The sequence below is a fragment of the Prionailurus viverrinus genome, chromosome B1, assembly GCF_022837055.1.
Source record: "Prionailurus viverrinus isolate Anna chromosome B1, UM_Priviv_1.0, whole genome shotgun sequence".
NCBI lineage: Eukaryota > Metazoa > Chordata > Mammalia > Carnivora > Felidae > Prionailurus > Prionailurus viverrinus.
In genome coordinates this window covers 41,494,505-41,519,885 of record NC_062564.1, presented here as the reverse complement: position 1 = coordinate 41,519,885, position 25,381 = coordinate 41,494,505, and the positions used below count along the sequence as shown (strand labels likewise).

At 50.0% G+C, this 25,381-nt stretch overlaps 1 protein-coding gene across 1 annotated transcript in view; it reads right to left on the bottom strand.

Moving 5' to 3' along the window:
- The window catches only part of SFRP1 (secreted frizzled related protein 1), a 40,825-nt gene extending 15,934 nt beyond the window's left edge, over positions 1-24,891 (bottom strand). The window contains exons 1-2 of the mRNA XM_047856569.1: positions 24,097-24,891; positions 18,940-19,017 (exon numbers count right to left, since the gene is read on the bottom strand). Coding sequence (XP_047712525.1) covers positions 18,940-19,017; positions 24,097-24,640 — 622 coding nt within the window. The 5' untranslated portion in view covers positions 24,641-24,891. The remainder of the gene's footprint in view (positions 1-18,939; positions 19,018-24,096) is intronic.
- Between the last annotated feature and the right edge of the window lie 490 nt (positions 24,892-25,381).

The following is a 25,381-nucleotide window of genomic DNA, read 5'->3' as shown; positions in this document are numbered from 1 at the left end:
TCCATACATCACAGGGTCACTGGTAGGCTCAATATAAAAATAAGCTCGGGGCGCCTGGGTGGCTCAGTTGGTTAAGCGTCCGACTTTGGCTCAGGTCATGATCTTGCAGTCCGTGGGTTCAAGCCCCGCGTCGGGCTCTGTGCTGACAGCTCGGAGCCTGGAGCCTGTTTCAGATTCTGTGTCTCCCTCTCTCTCTGACCCTCCCCCGTTCAAGCTCTGTCTCTCTCTGTCTCAAAAATAAATAAATATCAAAAAAAAATTTTTTTAAATAAATAAGCTCATGTATGAGAAAGCAAACTGTTCCTGTTGCTTTTAAATCTCTACTGTTTGGAACATTTTTTTTTAATTTTTTTTAATGTTTATTTATTTTTGAGACAGAGAGAGGCAGAGCATGAACAGGGGAGGGGCAGAGAGAGAGGGAGACACAGAATCTGAAACAGGCTCCGGGCTCCAAGCTATCAGCACAGAGCCCGACGTGGGGCTTGAACTCACGGACCGTGAGATCATGACCTGAGCCGAAGTTGGACACTTAACCGACCGAGCCACCCAGGCACCCTGGAACATTTTTATTTTATACCAGGTGAATATATTGCCATTTCAAAACTGAATTACATAATCAAAAATAAATTATACATTTAATTTATATATTCTGTAAGTAAGCATGTGTGTATAAATTAATGGCTTATACTTTAGTCATTCACTTGAACTTCTCAATTTTAAGCACCCCTCTGACTTTAGGAGAAGCAGAGTGGTGTTAATATAGTTTTCTACTGTGCTTAGGCCAAATTAACCCAAGCTGTACAATTCTGATTCATTCCCTACAGTCTTTCAAGAAGCTCTCTGTAACTATGCACGATCTCATTCTTCTTCATCCCACTCCCAAAGACTAAAGACTCCAATGACTCCACAGATAAGAGCCCTGCTAAATTTAAATCCTTGCTTTCTATGATGTGACCTTTGACAACATGGATCCCCTGCCTTGCCCTCCCTCTCTTTCTGTCATTTATATTTCCATATCTTGATTTCTTGAATTCCAGGACACAGCCGCATCTTTGCTACAATGAAAAGTATTTCCTGATGTGTTGGAATTAGAGAGCCTCCTGGAGGACTATCACATTTCTCTCCCCCTCTCTGTCCCCTAAAAAGTTTGTGGGTTCTCCACTTGAAATGGAAACAGAATGATCTTGAAGGCCCTCTCCTGGCAATATGTCAAGTCTTCCCTGTCAGACAGACCTGGTAGCTGGATGGGAAACTGAAGGAAACCATCCTTAGAAAGACGACATGCAGGCACCAGATGGCTTTTTTTCAGCCATTCTCAAGATTTGCTTAAAGGAATCAGAAAGTCAGATCAAAATCAGTAGCTGAGCTTGTAAAAACTTCCCAGATCAATACAACTTCTAGATGGAGGAAAAAATGCATTCCTCCAATTTTCTTGTATCTATTGATTAGCTCAACTAGTGCACAGAGTTGATTAGCACCTGTTTCTTTGCTCCATCCAGCCTATCACTGTACACAGGTGTCCCAGCAGGGCCAGAACACAAGTGGTAGCTGTGTTCACCATCCTCCAACCCCACCACCATTACCTGTTCGCAATTAACTTGTTACATGAGTGCATGGAATTTTTTGGAGAAAATAAAACCCTAAGATCCTTAGTGGAACCCATACATAAACAGGCACATCTAGGGGAACTGCCAGGAGCCACATCACTGAGTGAAGATATGATGCCACTAGAGACGTCCAGGAGGAGTGAGCGTGGCTCATTAGCCCTGACTCAGAAGCCGGACCTAAGGTAAGGAGGGAAGTGTGGCTCCAGGTATGGCCGTTGTGTGGATCAGCCACACTGTGGGGAAAACATGCCTTGTAAACACATGAAAGAGCTGCTCCACGAGAAGCTGTGACACCTTAGGGCCCAGGCACCCTTGCTGTAGGGCCTTTGGACATCTGGTCTCCAAGAGCTGGGAGCCTTGGCCTGACAGTGGAGCTGGCAATGCCCGGGGATCACCAGCTCAGCCAGCAGCAGCAGGGACAGGTGGCCCGAGCCTGTGGAGACACACTCCAGGAGCGCTGCAATGGCAGCACAGGGAGGAGAGTCCCTGCAGAGCCTACCCCCAAAGTCTTTGGTGGGCAGGTAGAGACCACCAGTAAGTGCAGGCTAGCAGGTTAGCACAGTTTGGATGGAACTGTCACCATCTGTACCAAGAGGCTGCTAGGCCAGGGCACATCGGGTAAAGTCCCTCCAGGAAGAAAGTAGAGCATGAGTGTCTCATTGGATAATCCCAGCCCTTCATCCCTGAGGTCAGACACCCTGTCCCAGGTCCCAGGAACTTCATAACAGAGTGTGTGTCCCATGTGCCCCAGGAATTTGTCGTGGTCAAGCCAGTCCCCTCCAGGTCCCCTTCTCTTTCAGCCCAGCAGCCTGTGTTGACCAGTTTTCTATAATGAAGTTCACGGTAAGGCTTCCTATGAGGGGAAAGTTCTGCTCCATGGCCTGTGTGTGTGTTTAAAGAACACTAACTTGGGACATAGAAGAACAAATTCTTAGAGTGGACGGGGACTGAAGAGGCCGTCCAGCCACAATCTCGTCACAGAGTCTGGGAGGAATGAGAACTGTGGTCTCAGCTGTCAGCAGCTGGTCAGGTACTGGAACCAGGGCCACCAACTGCCTGTGGCCCACGTCTTCCATCCCCTAGTTTCCCAACACTTGTCCTTGTCGTTTCTGTCTCTTTGCACCCACCCTCTTTCAGAAAGATGACCCCCAGCCCCTCTGGTTCCAGCGCACAGGACCATGCAGCCTCCCTTCCCACCTCCAAATGCAAGCAACCCTCCTCTCACTATTTCAACGCCAGGATAAAATGCCAAACACTGGAAAACTGAGCCCCATCCAGGCTGAAGAAGTGCAACCCCAGCTCAATATCAGATAAGTCGTTTCCTGCAAGAAATGTGACTGAGCTGAAGGAGGAAAGCCGGGACCAGAGGCCCCTCCCCCAGTGCCCCACACTCTTCGGGGAGAAGCGAGGGGAGCTAGGCCTGGTCCTCGTTCTGGCCCAGGGCTGCCGATCAGATAAAACAGCAGGCTGCAGCCCAGCACTCCATCCCTCAACTCAGGAAACTTAGTGAGCAATCTCGGGGCCTGTCCAGGTGAGCCCCTGACCTGCCTGCCTGTGAGGAGCATTTGGAGATGAGGCAGGGACTAAGACAGATGGACGGGCTCCCGTGAGTTCCCTTGTCAGAGAGCATGCCATCAGATCACACCCAGAGTGGGTGTCAATGATCCCCCCGACCCCGGCCACTTCCAACGTAGCCGTCCACTGGTGTCCAGTGCCAGAGTTCCTTGGGACATGGGCCCAGCAGGACTGTCTGTGCCACAGGCTCCATAGAAGGAACAGGAAGCTTTTCTAGTGCAAGCTGTGTTTCTCATTCTAAGAGACGTGGAGGGCAAGGAAGAAGCACAGAGAGTTTGCAGCTGGCCCAGACTAGATTCCTCTTCACCAACCGACCCCCGAGGAGCATCGGGAAAGGGGGAGAAGGTAGGGATGATGAGCAAAAGAAAAGCGCCGAGTTCTTTGCTAGGCTCGCCTGCTCGCTACTTCAGGTAATCATTCAAAACAAGGAAATCTGCCAGAAGACACATTAAGTCTGTAAGAAAAGAAGGCTCCAGGCAAAGAGCTGTCAGTCACAGAGAAAAATCAACACAATCTATTGATTCTCCTTTCCCAGTGAAGGGGCAGCTTCGTGCTCAACCTTCTCCCTGCCCTCCCCCATCATGCACAGTTACTGTGAAGGCAAAAAAGGATTTTTTAAGAAGTCACCAGGAAAACTGATACCAGCGAGTGGGGGTGGACCAGATGGCTCTGCTGGTATGAAGGCAAGGGCAGGAGAGGGAGGCAGGAGAAGAGGGAGGCCCAGCCCGGGGTCTGCACTTCATTCCCAGTCTGCTGGACCTCCCTTCTGGCAATGGGAGGACCGCTCCCCAAAAGCCATGACCACCCAAAGGCTCCAAGCCATCTGGGCTTCACCACAGGCACATACATCGGAATGACATTGGGATTGATTCTGCACACCTAGCAGTGTCCTTTTCCTTGCTGAAAAAGGGGGTCTACCCATGACTGAATAGAAACACATTTCCAAGGTGATTTTTTCCATGTTGCTGGGTGATCTAATGAGCTGGGGCTCCAGTTTCATCCTCCACCTTCCTCAGGAAAATCATCTGACATGAGATGAGGAGAGTGCACCCACCACAGTAAGACGCCATTCAGCCTTTGAACAGCTCCTGTGGTTGAGACCCCACTACCTTGTTGATCAAGGTTTTGTTTCCTCAACAAGCCAGGTTCTATCAGAGCTATGCAGAACACATCTTCCATTTGCTGGACCAGACAACCTCAGTTGTCTCTCCTCTACTGTCCTCCTGATACTTGTAGTCAAGAGGCGGATATCTTTAAACCCACAGACTTGTCCATTTGAAAGAGGATCTGGGAAGAGAACTACCAGGCCCCTTGGAGAGTGGGAAGCATCCAACCTGACCCCACAACACCTAGGTGCAATGGCCCGGCAGCTCACTTTCCCCCCACTTCACATCCCCTATCTGCAAAAAATATCTGCCATCGCATCCTGGACCAAAGGTGTGCTGAACCCTTAGTCTGAATGCTGGCATCGGTGCAGGGGAACAGCATAGAGACTACCAATAAAAGTCACTCTTGATTGAAGGATAGAGGGTCCTAGATATGCTACATCTGCACCAGGGCCTGGCGTGGCCATTGTCCCCTCTTTGGGGGCCAGGCTGGCATGAAGTTTCAGGCCTAGATTTTCCAAGTGTCCTTTCCTACCCAGTGCTTTGGATTTCAGTCTTCAGTTAAGATTTGCTCCCCAGGAGCCCAAAAATGGGCTACATAAGCCTATACTTTAAATAGCTTCCAAAACATAGGGTGCCTGGGTGGCTCAGTCAGTTAAGCATCCTACTCTTGATTTCAGCTCAGGTCATGATCCCAGGGTCTTGACATCAAGCCCCACATCAGGCTCTGCGCTGCTTGGGATTCCCTCTCTCCCTTTCTCTCTCTGCCCTTCCCCCACATGTGCATGCACACTCTGTCTCAAAAATAAATAAACATTTTCAAAAATTTTTAAAAATTAAAACAAACTTCCAAATCTCTAAAACTTCTCTGAGGGGTGCCTGGGTGGCGCAGTCGGTTAAGCGTCCGACTTCAGCCAGGTCACGATCTCGCGGTCTGTGAGTTCGAGCCCCGCGTCAGGCTCTGGGCTGATGGCTCGGAGCCTGGAGCCTGCTTCCGATTCTGTGTCTCCCTCTCTCTCTGCCCCTCCCCCGTTCATGCTCTGTCTCTCTCTGTCCCAAAATAAATAAACATTGAAAAAAAAAATTAAAAAAAAAAAAAATTTAAAAAAAAAAAAAAAGAAAAAGAAAAAATATTACCATTACCATCCCAGTTCAGATTTGATATATCTGCAAATCACATCCATCCTTCATTTTTTTTTTCTTTTTTAAGGAAAGCCAAATGTGGCTTTCTGTTATGAGTGCTTTAGGGAAAATATGGGTATGCCGGACATGCTGACAGCCCCTACTTGAACCAAAAGCCTGTCCTGGGGACACCATGCAGAAATGTAAGATGGCACCTGTGACCAGCTGCCACAGAGTAACAGGCTGGATGTGAATTTGCACTTGTCATTTCCAGGACAGTCAATGCTTCAATACAGTCTCATGGGGTCTACACACCAGTTCTGACAAGTGTGCACAATTATCCCTGTTCAGCAAATGAGAAAATAACAGGACTTGGCCAATGCCTCATGGTAAATTCTGGAGCTGGAATTAGAATGCAGTTCTGAGGTCTAGAAAGCACGTGCACCAGGCTTCCAAGCTGCTTCCCCATCAGGCTCTCCTTTCCTGTGCAGGCAAGGAAGTTCCCATGCCCTCCATTCCTGGGTTTCTGAGGAGACCCGGGAAGAACAAGAGCCCTGGGAACATGTGCAGGAGAGGCATCTCCATGTGTCACCAGTCCCCTCAGGAGAGGCACTGAGGTCAGAATGCTCAGCGGCCACCCAGGCCCTGCTGGGGAATGCTGATCCACAGTGCAACAATGCATTGCCCTTTGCAGTAGGCCTGTAGCCCCAACTCAACTCTGCAGTTAGGGCATCCAACTCACTTTCCCTCTGCTGTGCACTCTTAGATGCAGGCTTTGCTTCTGCAGGTGCCAAAGATGAGGGTCCAGGGCTCCCAGTGAACATTCCTGGAGAGTGGGGAGGCGCCAATAAAGACAACCAATCAGGAAACCACGTCAGAGTATTTGAGGGGAAAAATGGTACAATTTCAGAGCTAGAAGAACGTTAGAGATCATGTCAGGTGATCCTTTGGATTTGCTTAAGGAAACGGGTCCAGAGACTTTAACAAACTGGCACGAGTCACAGAGCTATTTAGTGTCAGTGTTGGAATTAGATCCCAGGACTCTGGAAGTTGTTTTCTATCACATGACAGATTATCTCCTGCACAGAGTTTTTATTTTTGCTTTTTGGCAGCTGGGGAAACTAAGTCTCAGAGAGGTTGAGTGGCTTACCTGGGCAGACACAGTAGGTGGTAGAACGTAGAACGAGACCTCGGATTCAGGTCTGTATGACTCTTAAGGGTATGCACGCTCCTGCCAATACACTTTCAAAATTCTTGAGATTGCACCCTGCCCTTTATGACACTCCCTGCTGACCACTGGACTCTGCTAAGGAAGTAGCTCCTGCCCACAGAACCAGCGTTCTAAATGGACTTCTAGCAAACACTAGCACCTCAACAAAACAGGCCTCACTGGCATTTGAGGTAACAAACAAAACACCAAGACTACAGGGGTGTTCCCCAAGCTTACAAAATGGCCCTGGATTTGCACAAAGACGTGCTGTGGAGAAATCCCTCATGGACTGCCCTAAAGCCTTCCTGAAGTGTGGGACATCCTCTGCCTGTTCTCAAAGGCCTCCCTCCAAAGTGCCAGTGGGGAGAGGAAACTAAGTCTCCAGTGGAGACTTAGCACCTGGAGAAGCCAGAGTGGCTGTAAGAGGCCAGCTTCTCTCAGCTGGGCAAGGGGCCGACTGGCATGGCCAAGCCCACCAGGTAGACACGCAGTGCACATGCAGACATGCACACAGCTTGTACCCCATGGCCACACACATGCATCTACACCCACGCCTCAGATTTAGCCTTACACATGCAGACATGAGCGTGCGCGTGCACGCACACACAAACACACACACACACACCACACACGCCCCATCTGTGGCCTCTCCCCTTGTGCTTTGTTGTAGCTACAGCCCCTCTCACCTCCCTCTTCTAGAAAGCTCCAGACGCCTGAGCTGACCCAGCCCCTCAGGCCCTGGGTAATGCTGTTACAGGTCCAACCATTACGGGGCTGGCTCCAGAAGCACCACATTTGCTGCCCGCCTGGGCCACTAACAAGGTCTGGAGAGAAAAGTCAGGGCAGTTTATGACAGCTCCTAATGATGACTGCTCTTGGTAATGACCAGCTCGGCGGCGACCCGAGCACGAGCTGATTACGGGCTCTGGCTCCTGCTCCGCACTCCCAGAACAAAGGTTTCCCGGGGGCTCTGACCGCAGCACATGGCCCCTTCCCTGGCTGCCCGGGCCACGTGCTGACCTCATCAGGCCGGCCTTCGGGGGCTCCTTCAACTGGGTGGCCCAGAGCTGGCCCAGGTCCTGTGCCCTCTCTTAAGGGAGGTGGTTTGAGGGCCTCTTCTCTCGCCCCTCCTCACCCTTACCCAACAGACCCCCTCTCCAAAGTATCTCACTCTCTGATGCCTAAAGTTCTGCCATTAGCACTTCATTGCTTTGGATTACCGAGTACCTTCTCTTTCTGTCTCCTTCCCTACCCAAGATCTTCTTTTAAGATGTAAGTAAATGTAACATTTTAAAATAGGCTCCTGATGCCTCTCTATTGCCAACAAGACAAATGTTCCATTCTTTAGCATGGCATTCAAGGCCCTTCACAAACTGACTCTTGCCTACTTTGTCAATCTCATTTCTAAATGTTTGCCTCCACCTACCTTATAAGCTAATGGCAAAAAGACTCACTGCTCCGCAATATGCAGATAATGTCCTACCTCCATGTCTGGATCTCCGCTAGGCCCTCTACATAGAGTGTTCTTCCTATGCCCATCTCTTCAGCCTGGCAAACTCCTACCAATTCTGTGGAGGACAACAAAAGGTATCTCCTTTCTGGAGCTTTCTCTGACACCTCCCCAGGAAGACCCACTCCCTCCTGTGCTCCCACAGCCCCCTAGCTATTACAGAAACTTCAGCATATCATGACATGGTATTATGTGTATCTTTGTTTCCCTCTGTGTCTCCTCAGAAGGTAAGCCCTCTGAGGGCAGCCACCACATCCTAATCATCCCACCCAACCATTCTCAAGTGCACTAACCAGTGCCAAGGCTGACATACAATACTTCCTCAATCCAGGCATTTATTAAACCTCTAACACTAGCATACCATTAGTTCACTGAGGCACCTCAAAGGCAAGAAATACCACATGGAGTAGCACAAAAGTGCTGGGTGCCAGGCCTGGGAGGCAGAACAGAAGCACCTTTGGGAAGCCCATGGCGAACTTGAAGCTTTGGCCTCAAGATGGCCCCAGGAATGGGGAGGGTGAGGTGCCCCAGTCTCCCATGAGCTCACCTACGGATATACCCCCACCTCCACCTCCAAAACTCACCAGCTCCTATTCAGTCAGATAGAGGCATGATAAAGTAGGCTGTTCTTACCTCATCTGGTGGCTCTATGCAGGGCTTCTCACTTAGAATCCAGTGTAAAAGGCACCACAGGATAGAAGTGGGCCTACAACAAATCTCCCCTTGCCTGTACTTATCTGCACAGGTATGAGCTCTCTTCTGGCCAGCTACCTTCCTTGCCAAGAGATCACCTCAGAGTTCAGAAAACCTATGGGGAGGAAGAGGTGGTCTCTTTGGCTTTGACTATGGGACTCTCTTCTTCCCAGGCCCTGGGAAGAAATGATACAAACACTTGTGTGTACTCACTGGAATCTCCCTGCGTGTCAATCCCAAAATCAGCATACGCAGTACAAAGCATTAGCAAGGCCATGTACTCACTAGAAGCTCAACCACTGTGTGTTGCATTTAATCTGTGCAAGAATGCATACCTTCTGCAGATAATTTGATTTGTGAAAGAAACACACACACACACACACACACACACACACACACCATACACCTGTTTTTAAATGAAGACGGTTAAGAGTAAAGACACTAACCTTGCAGACATCTGAGTTCCTTTGCACCCCTGCATCTTAGAAAAAAGGCGGTAACCCTTTCCATGGGTTCCACCCTCTGGTAGAAGCAGTCATGGCTTACATGGAAGTTAGAGGCTGCCCTCTTCAGCTGCCTCACTTTCCATGTCTCAGCACCTTGCCCACAGCAGACAGCAATACTTAATGATTGATCTCCTTTCCTCCCGTAGCTGACCCCCACCTGGGGGGGTCCCATGGGCCCATGGCCACACTGAATGGGTAACCACCATAACACACCAGCTCATTCTAACTGCAGCTCCCTGAGGAGCAGGCCCAGTGCTGGGGACCTCCCACCTTCCCAGTGGAGTACACAGGCATCCCAAAAGCCAACTCCTCCCATCACACTTCAGCGAAGCCTTTGCGTCTCCAAGTCTCTGGCCAGGGCTGAGTCCTAACACAGGATGCCGACTTAATTGCTAGAGCTGACAAATGATATTCTCTACTCATATTTGTTTACCTGAATTAGGTTCTGTCATTTAAGAATTACTATTTGTCTGGGGTCTTGACTCCTTCCCTGGCCCTTGTCTCCTGACACCAGGAATCCCTGTCTTTACTTTCTCCATTAATCTTGTCTGAAGTTAGAATACTCATCTCCTCTCATAAAGTTCCCTGAATTTCTCCAGCCCCAACAGAAGACCCTCCCTCTTCAAGCCTGAGAGTTGAAACTGCACATGAGAGCATCTGAAGTTACCAGAGAACACGGACAAACAAGCATGGCCAAGGACGGGCCTGCCTCGTTCACCAGATTCCTGTATTTGTTGAGGACAAAACATCAGGTCCTTGGCCTAAAGTTAAGACTGAAGGAAGCCCTGAAGGACCACAGACAAGTCCCTGGGGCCAGGAGGTAAGCGTGGCGGGCTGGAGCCACTGCTGCACAGGGGGTGCTACCAGAGGGGACTCACTTTCCAGGTGCCAGCTGTCTCTGCATGTGCTGCCACCACAGACACAGAGCTAGAGAGTTCCTTCCACCATAAAGCCATTTCTGAAAACTGAATGGATCTGTTTTGGAAGACACACCAGTGTGAAGTGATTTTCAAAGGGCTCACAAAGACAAGACATCCGAGGTTCTTCCAGAGGGAGATGTCCTGGGAAGCACACTGACGGACACTCTGGCAAGAGAGAGCCCGAGAAAGCCGCCTTTGTCATCCTGCCTGAGTGACACCAGTGTAGGGAAGCGGGTTCCTCGTTTTCCCTACTGCCAAAGCACTACTTTGTAATCTCTTTACAACTCACAGACACCCTTTCAGAATTTGTAAATGACTTCCCTTAATTCCTGCCCTGAAGAAATACTCCTTTATTCCCCTAAATAAATTCCCCTAAATGCAAGCCAGTAAGCATCTTCTACCTGCACCCCAATCCCCAGAGAGCTGGCCCCACACACACACACACACCCCTCTCACCCGGAAAGACCAACACCAGTCACTCTCAAGATTTAAACACAAGGGTGGATGCTCTCTCTGCACGTGAGCCCAGACCTCAACCCCAAACGTCCTCACAAATGACACAAATGTCACCTCTTCTCCTGGGTCCTTGCTTCCTCTCCCTGACCCACCAAGGAAGTTAGAATAAGACCTCAGTCTCAGGATCTAAGTCACAGGTTGTGCCTAGGAACACCTATAAATGCAGTCCTGCAATAAGGACCCTGCCCAAGGCCAGGGTGATCTAGAAGCTCCAGACTCTGGGATCAGGACGGTCAGAGAATGAGCTGTTTATCATTCAGTAGTCCCTCCCTGAAGAGCCACTATAAACAATTACCACAATAGCTTCCTTTGAAAGACCTAGAAGGCTTTATTTCATCTCCTTTCTTTTCACTACCATTAGCTTATTCATTCAACCCTTCACTCAAACATGCCATGGGCACTTACTACCGCGGCACCTACAGGGCCAGCTCTGCCCTCTCTATTCCAGACGGATCTCTCACCAGCAAGTAAAGCCAGAGGCCCTGGGGACACATCCGCAGCACTTTTTGCCACTACAATTCAAGCTCAGCAGAATTCACAAGGTGATTCCGCCCCCTGCCACCGCATCCTGGCCCCGGCTCCCAAATCATTCAACAGGCCCCTGCCCCCTGCCAATTTGGTACAACAAATGCCTCTTTTCCAAGAAACCTAAGCTGGCTGCTTCAGGTTCACCTCCCTTGTAACACATCACAGGCTGTTTGTGTGATGCTGATGGAAGCCATCCTGAGGCTTGCCCTCTCTGAACCAGGAAGCCCCCAGTGCCAGCGCTAAGTGGCACTGCAGTCCAGGGAGGCCCACACATGGGCCCTCCCAGTTCTTGCTCCAGGTCCTTAGGGCCATGGCGGGAGTGACAGTGCCAGTGACAGGCTGGGCCTCTTACACAGCAAAGCTATAGCTCAAATATTTATTGTATGTGTCTGGCTTTCACACGGAATTTGCAACCTGCCAGTTACCAGTGTTTACCTTGGTAGAAATTCACGGGAAATTTTCGTCTGAACAGGCCCAGAGTTTATTTTACTGCCAGATAAACAACTTTCTTTGATAAATCATCCGTGTGACAGTGTTCCTGAAAGACTAAACAAAGATTTCAAACGTAATCTATAGGCCTTTGAGAAGCCTTCCAAAGCTAATGCATGTTTAATTGGCTGCTCGAAGTAGGCTAGGGCAGGGCAAGGGCCTGACATTTCTTTGGCCATTTGTTCTCCTTTAAAAAAAAAAAAACAGATTGGAGCTCCTGGCTCATTTCTGCAAAACTGGACGGAATTCACCAATATTTAAATGCTCACTCGCTTCTCTGAACACCACCTGTTTTTTGGCTGGAGTGGGTACATCTCACAAATATCACAAGGCAAAGCAGCATTGGCTGTCCTGGAGGTACAGCCTGAGAAAAAGAGAAGTGTGGAGGGCACCACAACACACAAGGGCTTTAAAACCTTTCCTAAATAGAACCCAACAAATTATGAATAGGAAAACTCACACCAGGAATAAGATTTCTAAAAGTCACACACACACACACACACACACACACACACACACACACACACACAAATAACCTCGGGAGCCGCGTCCTGGAGCTGCAAACAGTCAGCCCTAGCTCCCTGAGTTCTGCTGTCACAAATGTCAGGTACTCCCCCTTTGATGGTGCCTCAAGGCTATCATCAGACTAAAACCCAGATCTAACTTCTGGTATGCACAAGGTTGGTTTTTTTGTTTGTTTGTTTGTTTGGTTTCATTTGGTTTTGGTTTGCTTTGGTTTGCTTTGGTTTGGTTAACTCTAGCACCTTGAAGCTGCATAAAGCTTTTAAAGTTTTTCCAAATGGGCTTCTTAAAAGGCTCTTTCAGTTTAATTCTCTGTTAACCAGAGAATTAACCAGAACGTTCCATTCCATTTCCTAAAACATCTTTTGCCAAACAAGCTGATTTCATCCGTGCCAGAATCCTCCCACCTAGGCTAATTTCCATCCTGAAACAATTCTTTCCAATAAGAAGAGACAATAATTATTATGGATTGAGCAGCAGCCATGTTCCAGGAACTGCACACACCTGATTGACTCAAGTCTCCCTACAACACAGTAACACAGGAATCACCACTCACATTTTGCAGGTGAGGAGACACGCTCAGGGAGGTTAAGAGACTTTCTCATGGTCAGTTTATAGGGTTGGGATTTAATCCAAGTCTGTCTGGCCCAAAGCCTATGCTCTTTCTACTGTACTACCTGCCTCTCCACAAAGTAAGCAATGACTGCTGAGCTCTTTCCACAGTGCAAGCACACATATCAGTCCATTTATATCCACAGGCTCTGAAAGCAGTGAAGGAGCACCCAAGGCCCCCTTCCCAGGGAGTTTCCCCAGCACTCCTGGCAGGACAGGAATGTGACAGGCACAGGAGTACATGAAGGAGGAAGGGTATGAAGTCTGGACTGGCTGCCCAGGTGAGTGCTGGTGGGAACAGAAGCTGTAATGGATGCCAAGCAGAGTGGCCTTGGGCAATCAAATGACTAACTCATTTCTCTGAGTCTTATTTTTCTCAGTCCGTAAGATGAGCCCCGGACTGGCTGATCTCTGAGATTCCGTCCAGCTCAGCATGTCTTTACAATGGCAAAGGAATACGAACGAGCAGTGCAGCACCCAAAGGAATGGGCCACACGTGCAGGCTGTGAATAGCCCCCTTATGTTATCTCATCCCTTCCCCCACCTTTCTTCACCCATGCCCAGAAAAGCTTCAGAGACCAGAGGTGAAGTGAAGGGTCAGTCCTCCTTGCTCCCCTTCTCCATGACAGTTTATACATACATCAAATGATAAGGAGGACATTTTGCTAAGTGAAACAAGCCAGACATAAAAGGAAAAATGTGGGATTCCACTTATATGAAGTACCCAGAATGGTCAAATTCATAGAGACACAGGCTGCGGGCCATGAGCGACACTTCCCATGGACTTAAAGCACCAAGTGGGTTTTCCCACACGTGAAAATGCCTTAACAATCCCTTCCAAGTATTTACAAATCTGTATATGGGATATGTATTTTAGAGATCTTCAATGACAATAAAAAGCAGTTGTTTTCAGCCCGCTGACTCCACCCCGGGGGTAACAGTGCCCTTTCCCCATGTCTATTTAATTTTACTTTAAACGAACTAGATTTCTGGATGTGAGTGCTTTTTTTTTTTTAACATACACACATATACACTCACTCACCTAAAACAGGGCATGTACCTTTCCTTGAAATTAATTAACCTGTTGTACACAGTCACTTGGAAAGGAGTTTTCTCCTTTTACAAAAAAAGGAGTCCAGTTTCCATATCCCTGCCATCCTGTCATTCAAATACTCATCTGACAAACTTGCATCTCATGCCGACCGTGGAGAAGAAGACACTTTTCCAGGAACTATTTAAGTACAAACAGGCCTTGTTTTGTTCATTCTAAGACACGGATTATCTTCCCATTTTAACATGAGGTATATTTCCTTTGTCCGTGGTACAAAATGAATAGCGCATCTCATAATTAATGGGCATCTTACATGAGGTAAAATAAGGTGCAGGACACAGACTCTGCTCTCAAGCAGCTTACAGATGTTGCAATTACTGTGCTGGCAGCCAGCTTTCCTCACCTGCAGGAGGAAACCCAAGGTTTAGTTTGGAAAGGCTGAACTTTTTGCAAGAGATCAAATTACCCTTGGGAGTAAAACACTGTGCCTCCAAACAGCAGCACAGCCAAGACACCTCGAAAGAAGAGTAAGGCAGAGCAAGAACAAATTAGTGAAGGTTCAGGAACCTCTGAAAATATTTCTTTTCTAGGAAATACTCCCAAATGCTAACAGTGAGCGCTGATTTCTTTTCTTTCATATCTGACTCATTTTGGTGTTACAAAGTATGGTTTTACTCTTTATGAGGAAACACATAAATGGAAAAAAAAATCCTTCCAGAAGGCAAGGAAAATTTCTGGGGGCAAAGAAATTTTTTTCCACAGCAAAAAAATACTGGGGTAAAGGACGCTGCCACCTGAACTCTCAAGCTCAAAAAAGTGGAGGAGCCAGTCCAAGAGGAAGGTCTGAACGATCTTGGCAGAAGCACCATGCACATTTCTACCAGAAAAGCTTAAGGGTGTTTACAGATACTGGAGAAGCTAGAGAGACTGGCCAGAGGTGGGGACCTAACCTCACAGCAATTATAAATCAGATCCTCACATGCCTGGAATAAGCTAACATGAAGGAAAGATGGCTATGAGTTGTTAACAGCAAGATAACTAGTGTGGCAGCTTGCAAATACTATATTGGCCTGTTTAAGAGAACGGAGCAGCAGCACCCTCTTGTCACATAGCAGGAAAAGCAGAGAGAACAAAAGGCAGAGCAGTGCGTCCTGATTTAAGCGCAGCAGGCAGGCTGGCCACCATGTTGAATTCAGAGACTCTGCACCATCTAACTTTTGGCTTTCCCACATCTGGTACTTGATCCAGGCTGATCCAGCTGCATTCCTGAGTATCAGCACACAGGTGTTTCTACTGATGCTTTTTCCCTGTTGGGGGAAAAAATGCGCTCTGAACTGAGGGGGTACAGTGCAGAGGTGGAGAGACTAGTGGCCAAGCAGACCCGCCAGAGATTTAAAAATGCACTGCCTGGGAAAGAGGTGACGGGTTGTGCACGCCCAGCTCCATGGAGGCCGCAGGAGTCTGAGGACGCATTGGCAGGAGGGCGAGTGTGTGTGCTGACCCAGAAGGAATGCACCCCCTTCTTCCTAGAGCTCACAGAGAGCCTTCCAACAACCTGATGCCTTCCCACCAGGGATGTCAGGGCCACTTAATGCAAAGTTTGATCCCTCGAGTAGGGAGTAAAACATTCTTTTTCTTCTCTGTTGTGTGTCAGCTTGCATTGCTGAATTTCTTTGTTTCCTAACTGAATCCCATCAGCGTGGCTGACTGCCTCACTTACTTGAAATGAACTGAGCTAAGAAACAAGTTTCTCAACAAGGCTGCATTCTCCAGGATGCTGAGAAGGGCAGAGCTAAGCTCAGCTCCTGCAGAGTGAAAAAAAAAAAAAAGATCCTATTTATTGCCTTATAAGAACATTACAAACAAAAACACCCAAAAAGTCTCTCTTGCATCCAGTTCAAAGGAGCCTGGCATACACCATACCCACCATGCTGAGGGGTTAAAGGCCTCCGTGGCAAAGCCCAATGGCTGTTCTTCTCCTAAATGAGGAAGGCAGCATGACAGAGAGTAAAAGAACTCCAGGTGGGAAAGTCAGACTCCTTATTTATGAAATAAGTGGATGTGATACGATGACCTATGGGGTCCAGGAAGACCTCAAAAATTCTCTGAACCTGAGAAGAAAATAATCTCAGGGAAAAAGGAACAATCCCAAACAACCAATCATTCAGATCTGCCAAGACCTGATTGGTTATTAAAATAAGATCTACCCCTCCCTCCCATAGGCAGTAAGCAGGTGGCTTGCTGACTCAGCAGGCAGCTACTACAGTGGGGAAAAGGATATCCATCCCCAGGTGAGGAACCTGACACCCTTGAGAGCCCTACCCTACACGGCAATGTCAACCTTCCACATTCAAATTCCTTCTCAAAGCTTGCCTCTTTGGCCCACTTCTAGAGAATGTCTCTAGTTTGACTGGTTGCCACAAAGCCCCTAATCACCAGAATTGTGGTGAGCAAGTGGGAATGGAGGGAGGAGACCTGACGACAAGTTTAAGCTGGTAAGTTCTAGACAAAGACTCTGGGCATGAAGACATGGGTTCTCTTCCGACACCTCCTTAACATTAACTTGGCCTTGAGTTCCCACGGCCCCCTCCACAGTTGGTGAGTTATGTCATGACTCCATGATTCTCTAGAGAATCACTGATTAGTGCTTGGTCAGTGTTTAAGAAAAAAATGTTTAATTAAATTCTAATTTATTCTAAGTTAAGTATTTTTGCACATGGTATCTAGCACAGTGTTTTGTACTCAAGAAATGTTGAATGGGGGGATACATGAATCAATGAATGATCAGATACATTGAATTTGAGTTCCTGAACAGGAAGGCATAGTCAGTCAATCACCCGCACACACAGAGTTCCAGAGTTTGCCATTACTTGTCCCTCAGGAGGTGAGCCCAACAGAAGTCATATGAGCACAAAACATCATCTGATATATTACCTTTCAGAGTTTACTCTAATACGGTGTCCTGGATTTGCTGGAATATCAGGGGGCCAACTCCTAAAAGTGAGTGTGCTGATATATAATATCTGAAGAGGACCCATGAAATCAACATGTGGCCCCTTAGGTATCCCTTGTAAGGATTCCTTGGGATCACAGCCATATCTCAACAGATTCTTTCTGCCCCAGCCATGCAGCAAAAGGCTTCTCGTCTGGGTTTACGAGAGAGTTTTCCTTTATGTCCACATGCATCTTTGGGAAGGAATCTCAGCTCCATTTGTGGAAGAAAAACTTGTTGCTAATGCAGTATGGGGCTGTGCACCCACAGACTCTACAGCAGGAGACGTACCAAGCTAGACTGGGCTTTCACCACCCTCTGATGAAGCAAGGGGGTGAGCATCAAGGAGCAAATATAACTATCAGTAGGTGGAAGGGTAACCAGGGTCTGCACACATCACTGCAGGCACACTCTACAATTTCATCTGGCTACATTTAAAATGGCAAAAACAGGGGCACCTGGGTGGCTCAGTCGGTTAAGCACCCAACTCTGATTTCTGCTTTGGTCATGATCTCACGGTTCCTGAGATAGAGCCCTGAGTCGGGCTCCATGCTGTTAGCACAGAACCTGCTTAGGGTTCTCTCTCCCTCTCTCTCTGCCCCTCCCCTGCTCACTCATGCACACATGCACTCTTGCTCTCTCTCACACAAAGCATATTAATAAATAAACTTTAAAAAATAAATAAAACGGCAATAAGAAAAAAGGATGTGATTCAAATACAGGAGGGAAAATGCACACCAGATTAATCTTCTTAGAGGTCCTGCGGTCCTCCAAGAACAAAGGAGGCAGAGACACCTAGTGCAGAAATAAAGCACGCAAGACATTTTCATCCTCAAGAAGCTCTCTGCGGCAAAGGATCTGAATTCTCCCACCTGGGGTCTTCAGTCATGATGACAATCCTGAGAATGTATGCGTCACTTATATGATTTCCTTCAACTTGCATGTGTAGGCCCTATTTGTGTGACTCAGGCCCAGCACTTTGCCAGAACAAGTCCCTTTCATACCCTTTATTATGTTTAGTTAATGAAAACATGGAGTTGGCAGCCCCAAATGGACAAAGACTCACATTACCTACCATTCTGTTTCTCCTGATAAGGAGCCTTGAGAAATGCACTTTCAGTGCCAGGCTGAACCTTCCCTCAGCAAAGTGGGCCTGGCCTGAGCCAAGCCACTTTTCACCATCCATATAAAATAGAAGGAGTCGGCCCTCCAAATGGATGCGGTTGACAGCTACCTTTCCCAGAGAAGATAGTCTCGGGGTGTCAGGTCTCCTATGAGGCAGACTACAAGGAACCATCCCTGAAAGGCCCCCTGAGATCTGCTCCCCAGGCCACATACAGCACTTCCCCCTGGGGCTGCAGGTGCTGATCTAGAAGTCCCTTTTAATGCACAGTGACTTGAGAAGAAGGGAAGACAATTCCCACTACTGGAGGAATGTCAATTGTCTGTGTCAGGAAGGAGTTGATCATGGCCCTCAGCATTGGACAACACCCTCCCTGGGTGGACACTCCCTCCCTGGGAGGACACCCCGTGTAGTCATTTCAGAGTGTGGGCAGGGTGGTGCTGACACCTAGGGGTGGGTAGAGAAAGAGCCTGTGTGGAGGGAAGACCGAGCTGTGGGCAGGACCTCCTGGGTGCACCTCCTGGAGGCATCTAAGGAGTGGTGTTGTCACCTAACTCCTCTCCGTCTGCCCACAAGTCTACCTCCCTCCACTCCCAGAGAAGGTCCCCAAAAGTTGTCCAGTGATCCTTCACACAGAAGGGCCAAAGCTAAGTTTGACTTTAATAAAAACTAGCCAGCCCTCCACCCTGTCTAGATTTCCACGGGCCCGAGAACAGCAACCATTCGGGGAGAATGGACGGAGAGAATATAAAGGTCCAAAAAGATGTGTCACCGGGCTCTCTGTTCACCAGGGACGCAGATCAGGAAGAACCAGGCAATGCCAAACCTCCTAGAGGCAGCCAGGGATGCTTTCTTACCAAACTCGCTCGCACAGAGATGTTCAATTATGGCTTCAGATTTCAACTCGTTGTCACACGGAGGACACACGGTTGTGCCTAGGAAAGGAAAAGAAGAGAAAGAGGAGCTGTGAGTTCCAGGGGTAGGGGTGTCTGGAAGGAGCTGCCCCTGGGGAAGAGGTCAGCCCCCGGGCCAGGTTGAAAGTAGTTAAAGGTCTCCTGGAATTTCTGAAGGGCAACTAGAGAATAAGAGAAGAGTCCTGAAGCCCTGGACCTAAAGCCAAACAGACATAGCTTCTTGAAAACCTGTTGAATATGGTACAACCATTTAACCCAAACTTATCCAGGGCTAGGCAGGGCGGGTCTCTGAACTCCGGTTTGATGAGGTGTGGTGGTCCCTGGGAAACACATCTATTCCAGTTGTTTCTGGTTCTTTCTCCCCTCTCCCTTAAACATCCCTCTCTGAATCCTGCCCCCTTCCCATTCCCAAACTCCCAATAGGACAGTAGATCAATCTGAACCCCTTTCTAGGAGCCAAGAAGGAAACTCAGCCAGACTCACAAACTCCAGCCGCAGGCCCTGAACACCCCTTCCAAAAAGGCTATTGCAGTGCAAGTTCCTGCCTGCCAGGTGAGGGCTGGGGATGGGGGGGCAGTGGGGGCTGGGGACCAGGGTAGCAAGAGCTGCCAAATGGGAGAGCCGGGGGGGGCAGATGGGGGACCCTCTGAAGGCGTTTTCACAATACGGTGAAGGGCTTTGAAGAGGAGGTGTGTGTGTGGCAGGCATGAGGGCCACTGCCAGGCATTAGGCACAGGGGGAGGAGACTTTTGAGGCCAGGGCCGGAGGTCTCCGAGCCAAAATACTGCTGGAGGGGATCCCTTGAAAGTAAAGTGCCTCTGTGGGAGGACAGGCAGAAAGTAGGCAGTGGAATCCCCAGAAGGGCAAGGCAGCTGCTCACCATCACCCCCACCCCCACCATCACCTATCAAACTCTAGGAGTGGAACCCACCATCTAGGAAAGCATTTTACACATTCTAAAGGCACTACACCTTGGCCAACCACCAGAGGCCAAGCCCGGCTGGAGCTGAGGAGCCCAGGAAAGCCACCCCAAGGCAAAATGGTAACAGGTGAGGCCCTTGGTCCTCTTCCTCCCCATCCTCTCCTTTCCTGTGGCTTCCGTGGCTTCTGTGGCTTCCGTGGCAGCATCTCCTGCCTGGGAGTTCCCCTGCGGCTCAGTGAAACGGGCAAAGCTTCCCCTGATACTGACGCTGTGGAAGTTGCTGCCAAGCCCTGCCAGGCCAGGGCTGCCCCCAGGATATTCCTAGTGCACAGCCGGTCACCCCCACTTCCAAGCAGGGTCCCCTCATGGCCCAGCAGAGGCCACACCCCTCCACCTTCACTCTGTACCCAGGGCCGGACACCATCCACGTCCTTGGGGCAGCAAGAATCACAGCTACACTCCAAGCAGAAGACTATGACTGTCTTTGGGCCCAGAATTTGGAAATTTGCTTTTCAGTCAGAACTTGCAATGGGGTTCTGGAGGTGGTGTTTCTGACAAAAGGAAAAACTTAGCCAGAATTTTGCATTATGGTTCTTGCTTCCCCATGGGGAAAAAAACAGGGAAAGGAGGTCCTACATGTTACCTATACTAGGAGTGTGAACTGTGCTTTGGGGTTTTCTTTGTTTTATTATTATCTTTTTTAAGTGGAAGTTATCATACTGAAAGTGTCTATGAATATGGTGTTCACCGAACAAGCAGCTGTGAGAATATAAAACACCATCGCCCTGGCACACCCCCATCATCTCCTCTGGACCCTCTGAGTTCCCTGATCTGACTGGCAGCTGAGGGCTCCGGAGCCAACAGGGACATTTTCTCCGTCTCATCAATTAATGTTTGACCTTCAGCGCCACTCAAGGTGGAAAGAGCTCTTGGGGTGAGCTCTGTGTGCTCTCCACAGGGCTAACCCCCATCTCAACTTTTCTTATGGAACTCTGCAGCAGCCTGATCCGGGAAGGGAGGAATGTGTAATGCAATATTAATTTGCGCCCCCTCCGGCGTGTCCTCAGGGCCCTGCAGGCTGTCTCAGTAGGAGAAATCCACCATCCATCTGAGGAGAACTAAATCACTGTTGGAAGGTATACTTAAAATAACGTTTAAAGCAAAGGAACCAAAAACTGAAAGGTTTTGTGGCTCATTAATATTTTAGGGGGAGTAGAGGAGAAAGTCCAACACTGGAATTAAGATTAAGTGATTTTTCAAAAATCAATGCACACACGCACACAGCTTGCTTGCACTCTCTCTCACACACACACCGATACATACACAAACACATGCACACAATTACACACAAACACTCTCTCTCTCTCTCTCTCAACACACACACACACACACACACACACACACACACACACACACACACAGCAGTTCTTCCCTGACCAGCTCCTTGATACATGGAGAAAGGACCCTAAGAAAGGCTCTCGAGACACAAGGGCACCATGACCTCTGCAATCTGCAACTAAAACAGCCAGGCTGATTTAATGCACAACAGGTCTAAACAACAAAAACTAAAACCAAAACGATGTGCTCCCTCATAGAACTTAAATCAGTGAAACCTAAGCGGGAAGGAGGAACAACAGTTTATCAGCCTGGGAACGTACAGGTCTCATGTTAAGTGCAAGATTTAGAAACGACTTTCCTGGAAAGTTTATACAGTTATGCCTCTTCCGATAACAGATGTGGGTGTCGCTGGGGCATCAGTCTTTTGGAGGGAAAAGCATCTTTTCATTCATTTCTCATTGTCAAGTTTATCTTTAATAACACATGGCTGCAAAAGCCTGCCCAATATCCCAAAACATGACCAATTACGTGAACAGAAACCAGCCTAGAGCATGCAGAGATAAGCATTGCTCTGAAAATTTGGTTTTAATTTCAGAGAATCAGAAGAAAGAATAAAAGTCACGCATGTGTATTTATTCTCACCCAAAAGTACTGGTTCCATTCTGGAGCCACTAGCCATGTGGCAGTTTGGTCTGTGTCAACCTACCCTTACACACACACACACACACACACACACACACACACACACACACAGCTCTCCCAGACCCACCTCAGCTGACAGTGGCCAGGCATCCTGGGGTTGGGGGGGAAGTCTTGTGGGACTCCCTCCACCCAAGGGCTGCAGCACTGGAGAGGAGTGGGTGCTCTCTCCGGGCAGGGCCTCTCACCATAAACACTGAGGGGAGAACCAGTCCCCAAGCCCCACACCTGACTGGTCCTCCACAGCCTGTCTCCGTTGGGCAGCTGGCCTTGGGAGGGTGACTGCCTAGGCACTACTGGGACAGAGCGGAGGGGAGAGGAGCATGGGACCGAGGCCCCTGGAGGAGATAGCAGACAAGTGAAAAGAGCAGCCAAGGAGTCAAAGGCAAGACAACAATTATTCGGTATTCCTCTACTTCCACCACAGCCTTTTGAGGGGTTCTGTTAGGAGGATTCTTCCCCCTTTATAAGCAGTCCCCATCTTCCCCTCTGAAGGTGCTCCCCCAATGGCCCCCACCTCACGTGCCTGGGCTGTCCCAGAAACAGACAACCGGGAATGGAGCAGAGGCTGCTGGGGCAGAGCTGGGCTAATCTCCTGGCCTGTGAGGAAGGGGAGAAGGAAAATCCTGCCGGCTGCAGGGGATGGCTCCACACCCGCAGAACACAAAGTGCTTTGTTTGCTCTAGGTAATTGCTCAGCTCTTGCTCCCAAAGGGCCGCACTTCCCCGAAGGTTAACCCTGTGCAGACACCCAGGAGGTGGGGAGCAGAGGTGCCCTGGCCACTGCAGCCAGACAGCCAGGTTTCCCACCCAGCAGGGGTCCATGCCACCCAATGCCCATCACTTTGGACCGATCTCCTCCCTCCCTAGAAGAAGCAGGAGCATTCAAGTTTGGGGCCCCCTGTCCCCATGCTACCCCCTCACTCTGGAAGAGTAAGCCCTTCAGAGGACACTTCTCTCTCCGGCATCCTTGGAGATGAGCTAAGCCAGCAAGCAGGCGGTCCCCCACCCTAAACCCCTCCTCAGCAAACCCGCAAGACATGTGCCCTGGTGCTGAGGGCACCTAGGGGCCCCCATCCCAGACTATATGCACATCTTTCAGCCTCAACTCTGCTCCTGAAGAATTCGCTCCTATAAAAGGCCACCGCGCTGCATTTTTTGCTTGTTTATTTTGATTTTTTTTTTTTTTTTTTTTTTTTTTTGCCTCTCCGGGATTTTTTTCCCTCCCACTCAAAAGCTGCCCTTTAAGTGGGAGGGGTTCTGAGAGGAAGCTCAGGCCCCTCCAGGGACTGTTAGGAAAGTCTCCAATTTGCGAACCCCACTCCCCAAGGAGAGATGAACAATGAGCTAATTACATTTTTATCTTTCTAATTACCTGAGGATTTGTGTAAATGGGAGAAGCAGGGGGTATGCAAGAATGGGAGGACCAGCTTTCCAGCCCCAACCCTCCCCAAGCAGACCACCTGAAAAGGGTGGAGAAACAGAAATCCTCAGCTTCTAAACTTTTTTTTTTTTTCTCAGCCAGTTCTCAGCCCTCCCGGAGTTCCTAGGCCCAGTGACTAGCTCAGGAAAGTTGGAGGGAAGCGAGAGGTGTTTGGTTTTGGGGTTTTTTAATCCTCGTCGAACCTATGAAAGTAAACGAAGCTGCGCCTTAGCATTTTCTCGGCCTTTCTGGGCTTCCTACACTGTGGGTTTGGGTGTTTTCCTCCTGGGGCATCCCGTCTCGGGTGTGAAAAACTTCGATGGGGACTCGGTTCCCTCCCAGAGAGAGAAGGGCTCTCCTTTCCTGTGGAGCATAAGGCTTTGTCTCAGGTGTGGAGGCAGCGACCCTGGATCCCAGGAAGCGACGCCCGGGGCACCGCACGGAGCTTGCTTGGGGCTCAGGCGCGGCCACCGCTGCCGGCCAAGCCCGCCGTGCACCTGGGCTGGTAGAGGTGCTAAGCGACACCTCGGACTTTTTAAAACTATTGCACAGCTTGAGAGCAACCTCCAGGGAGCACGTCCGAACTCCAGGGAGGAGCAGCGAGGCAGGGTGGGGGGAGGGGGCGGATCAGCGTGGCAGCGGCATCCTCGCGGCGGGTCCCCGGGTGCCCCGCCGGCCCGGGTCGGGGGACTCGCGCGCGTGGGAGGGGGCGGCCTGACCTTGGGGCTTGGAGGCTTCGGTGGCATTGGGCGGGGTCATGGCGATGCAGACGTCGCCCTCGGGGAACTTGTCACACTTGAGCATCTCAGGCCAGTAGAAGCCGAAGAACTGCATGACGGGCTCGCACGAGTCGCGCACGGCTTCGCAGAGCCAGCGGCACGGGTAGATGGGCCGGTCGAGGCAGACGGGCGCGAAGAGCGAGCAGAGGAAGACCTGGGTGCCGATGTGGCAGTTCTTGTTGAGCAGGGGCACCCAGCTGCTGGCTTGCTGCTTCACCTCGGCCATGGTCTCGTGCTCCAGCAGGTTGGGCAGCACCATCTTCTTGTAGCCCACGTTGTGGCACAGCCGCAGGTCCACCGGGATGTCCACGCACTGCGGCGGCTTGGTGTAGAAGCGCCCGCTCTGGTAGGAGCCGATGTCCGACTGGAAGCTCACGTAGTCGTACTCGCTGGCGGAGCCCGCGGCCAGGAGCCCGGCGGCCAGCGCCAGCAGCACGCCCGGGGCGGCCCAGCGGCGGCCCCCAGCGCCGCGCCCGCTGCCCATGCTGGCTCGGCGCACTGGCTCCCGCGACGTCGGGGCTGCCTCGGCCGCCTCCCCGCGCGCGTCCCGCCGCAAACTTCCAGGGACCTCCAGGGACAAAAGGCGCCGGCCCCAGCGCTGCCCGGCTCGGCGGCCGCGCGCTCCTGCCCGGTCCTCGGCGGGTGGCGGCCCTCGGCCTGCGGCGGACGCCGCGGCGGGAGCTCGCGCGGGGAAGGGGAGCGCGCGCGGCGGGCCGAGTGCTGCTGCCCCGGCTCCCGGACGCGCGGCGGGCTGGCGGGCGGGCTGGCGGGCGGGCGCGCGGCACTTACTCGGGAGGCTGCAGGATTCGAGTGCCCGGTGCTCCTGTTGCAAAGCCCTCGGAGACTCCCTGCGCAGCCAATCAGCTCCCGGCTGCTGCGAGCCGCACTCATTTAGCATGTCAGTCACCGGCGCAATTAACCAATCGCTTCACTTGCAAGAGGGTTCCGTTTACTAGAACTAAACCCAGGTCAACACCCCTTAAAAAACAAAACCAAAAATAAATAAATAAATAGCGGAAGAAGTGGGGGAAGGAGAGGAGAAAATGGAAGGAACGGACAGGAAAAGAAAGGGGATAGATAAAAGTGTGGGGTGGATAAAGAGGACAGTCAACGCTGGTCAACTTGAGTAGGCTTGATTAAAAGCCAGGAACCTTAACAGTACTTGCAAACCCGTGACATACTGAAGACCCCCCCCCCTTTTTTTAATACAATTTTTCCTAATTTC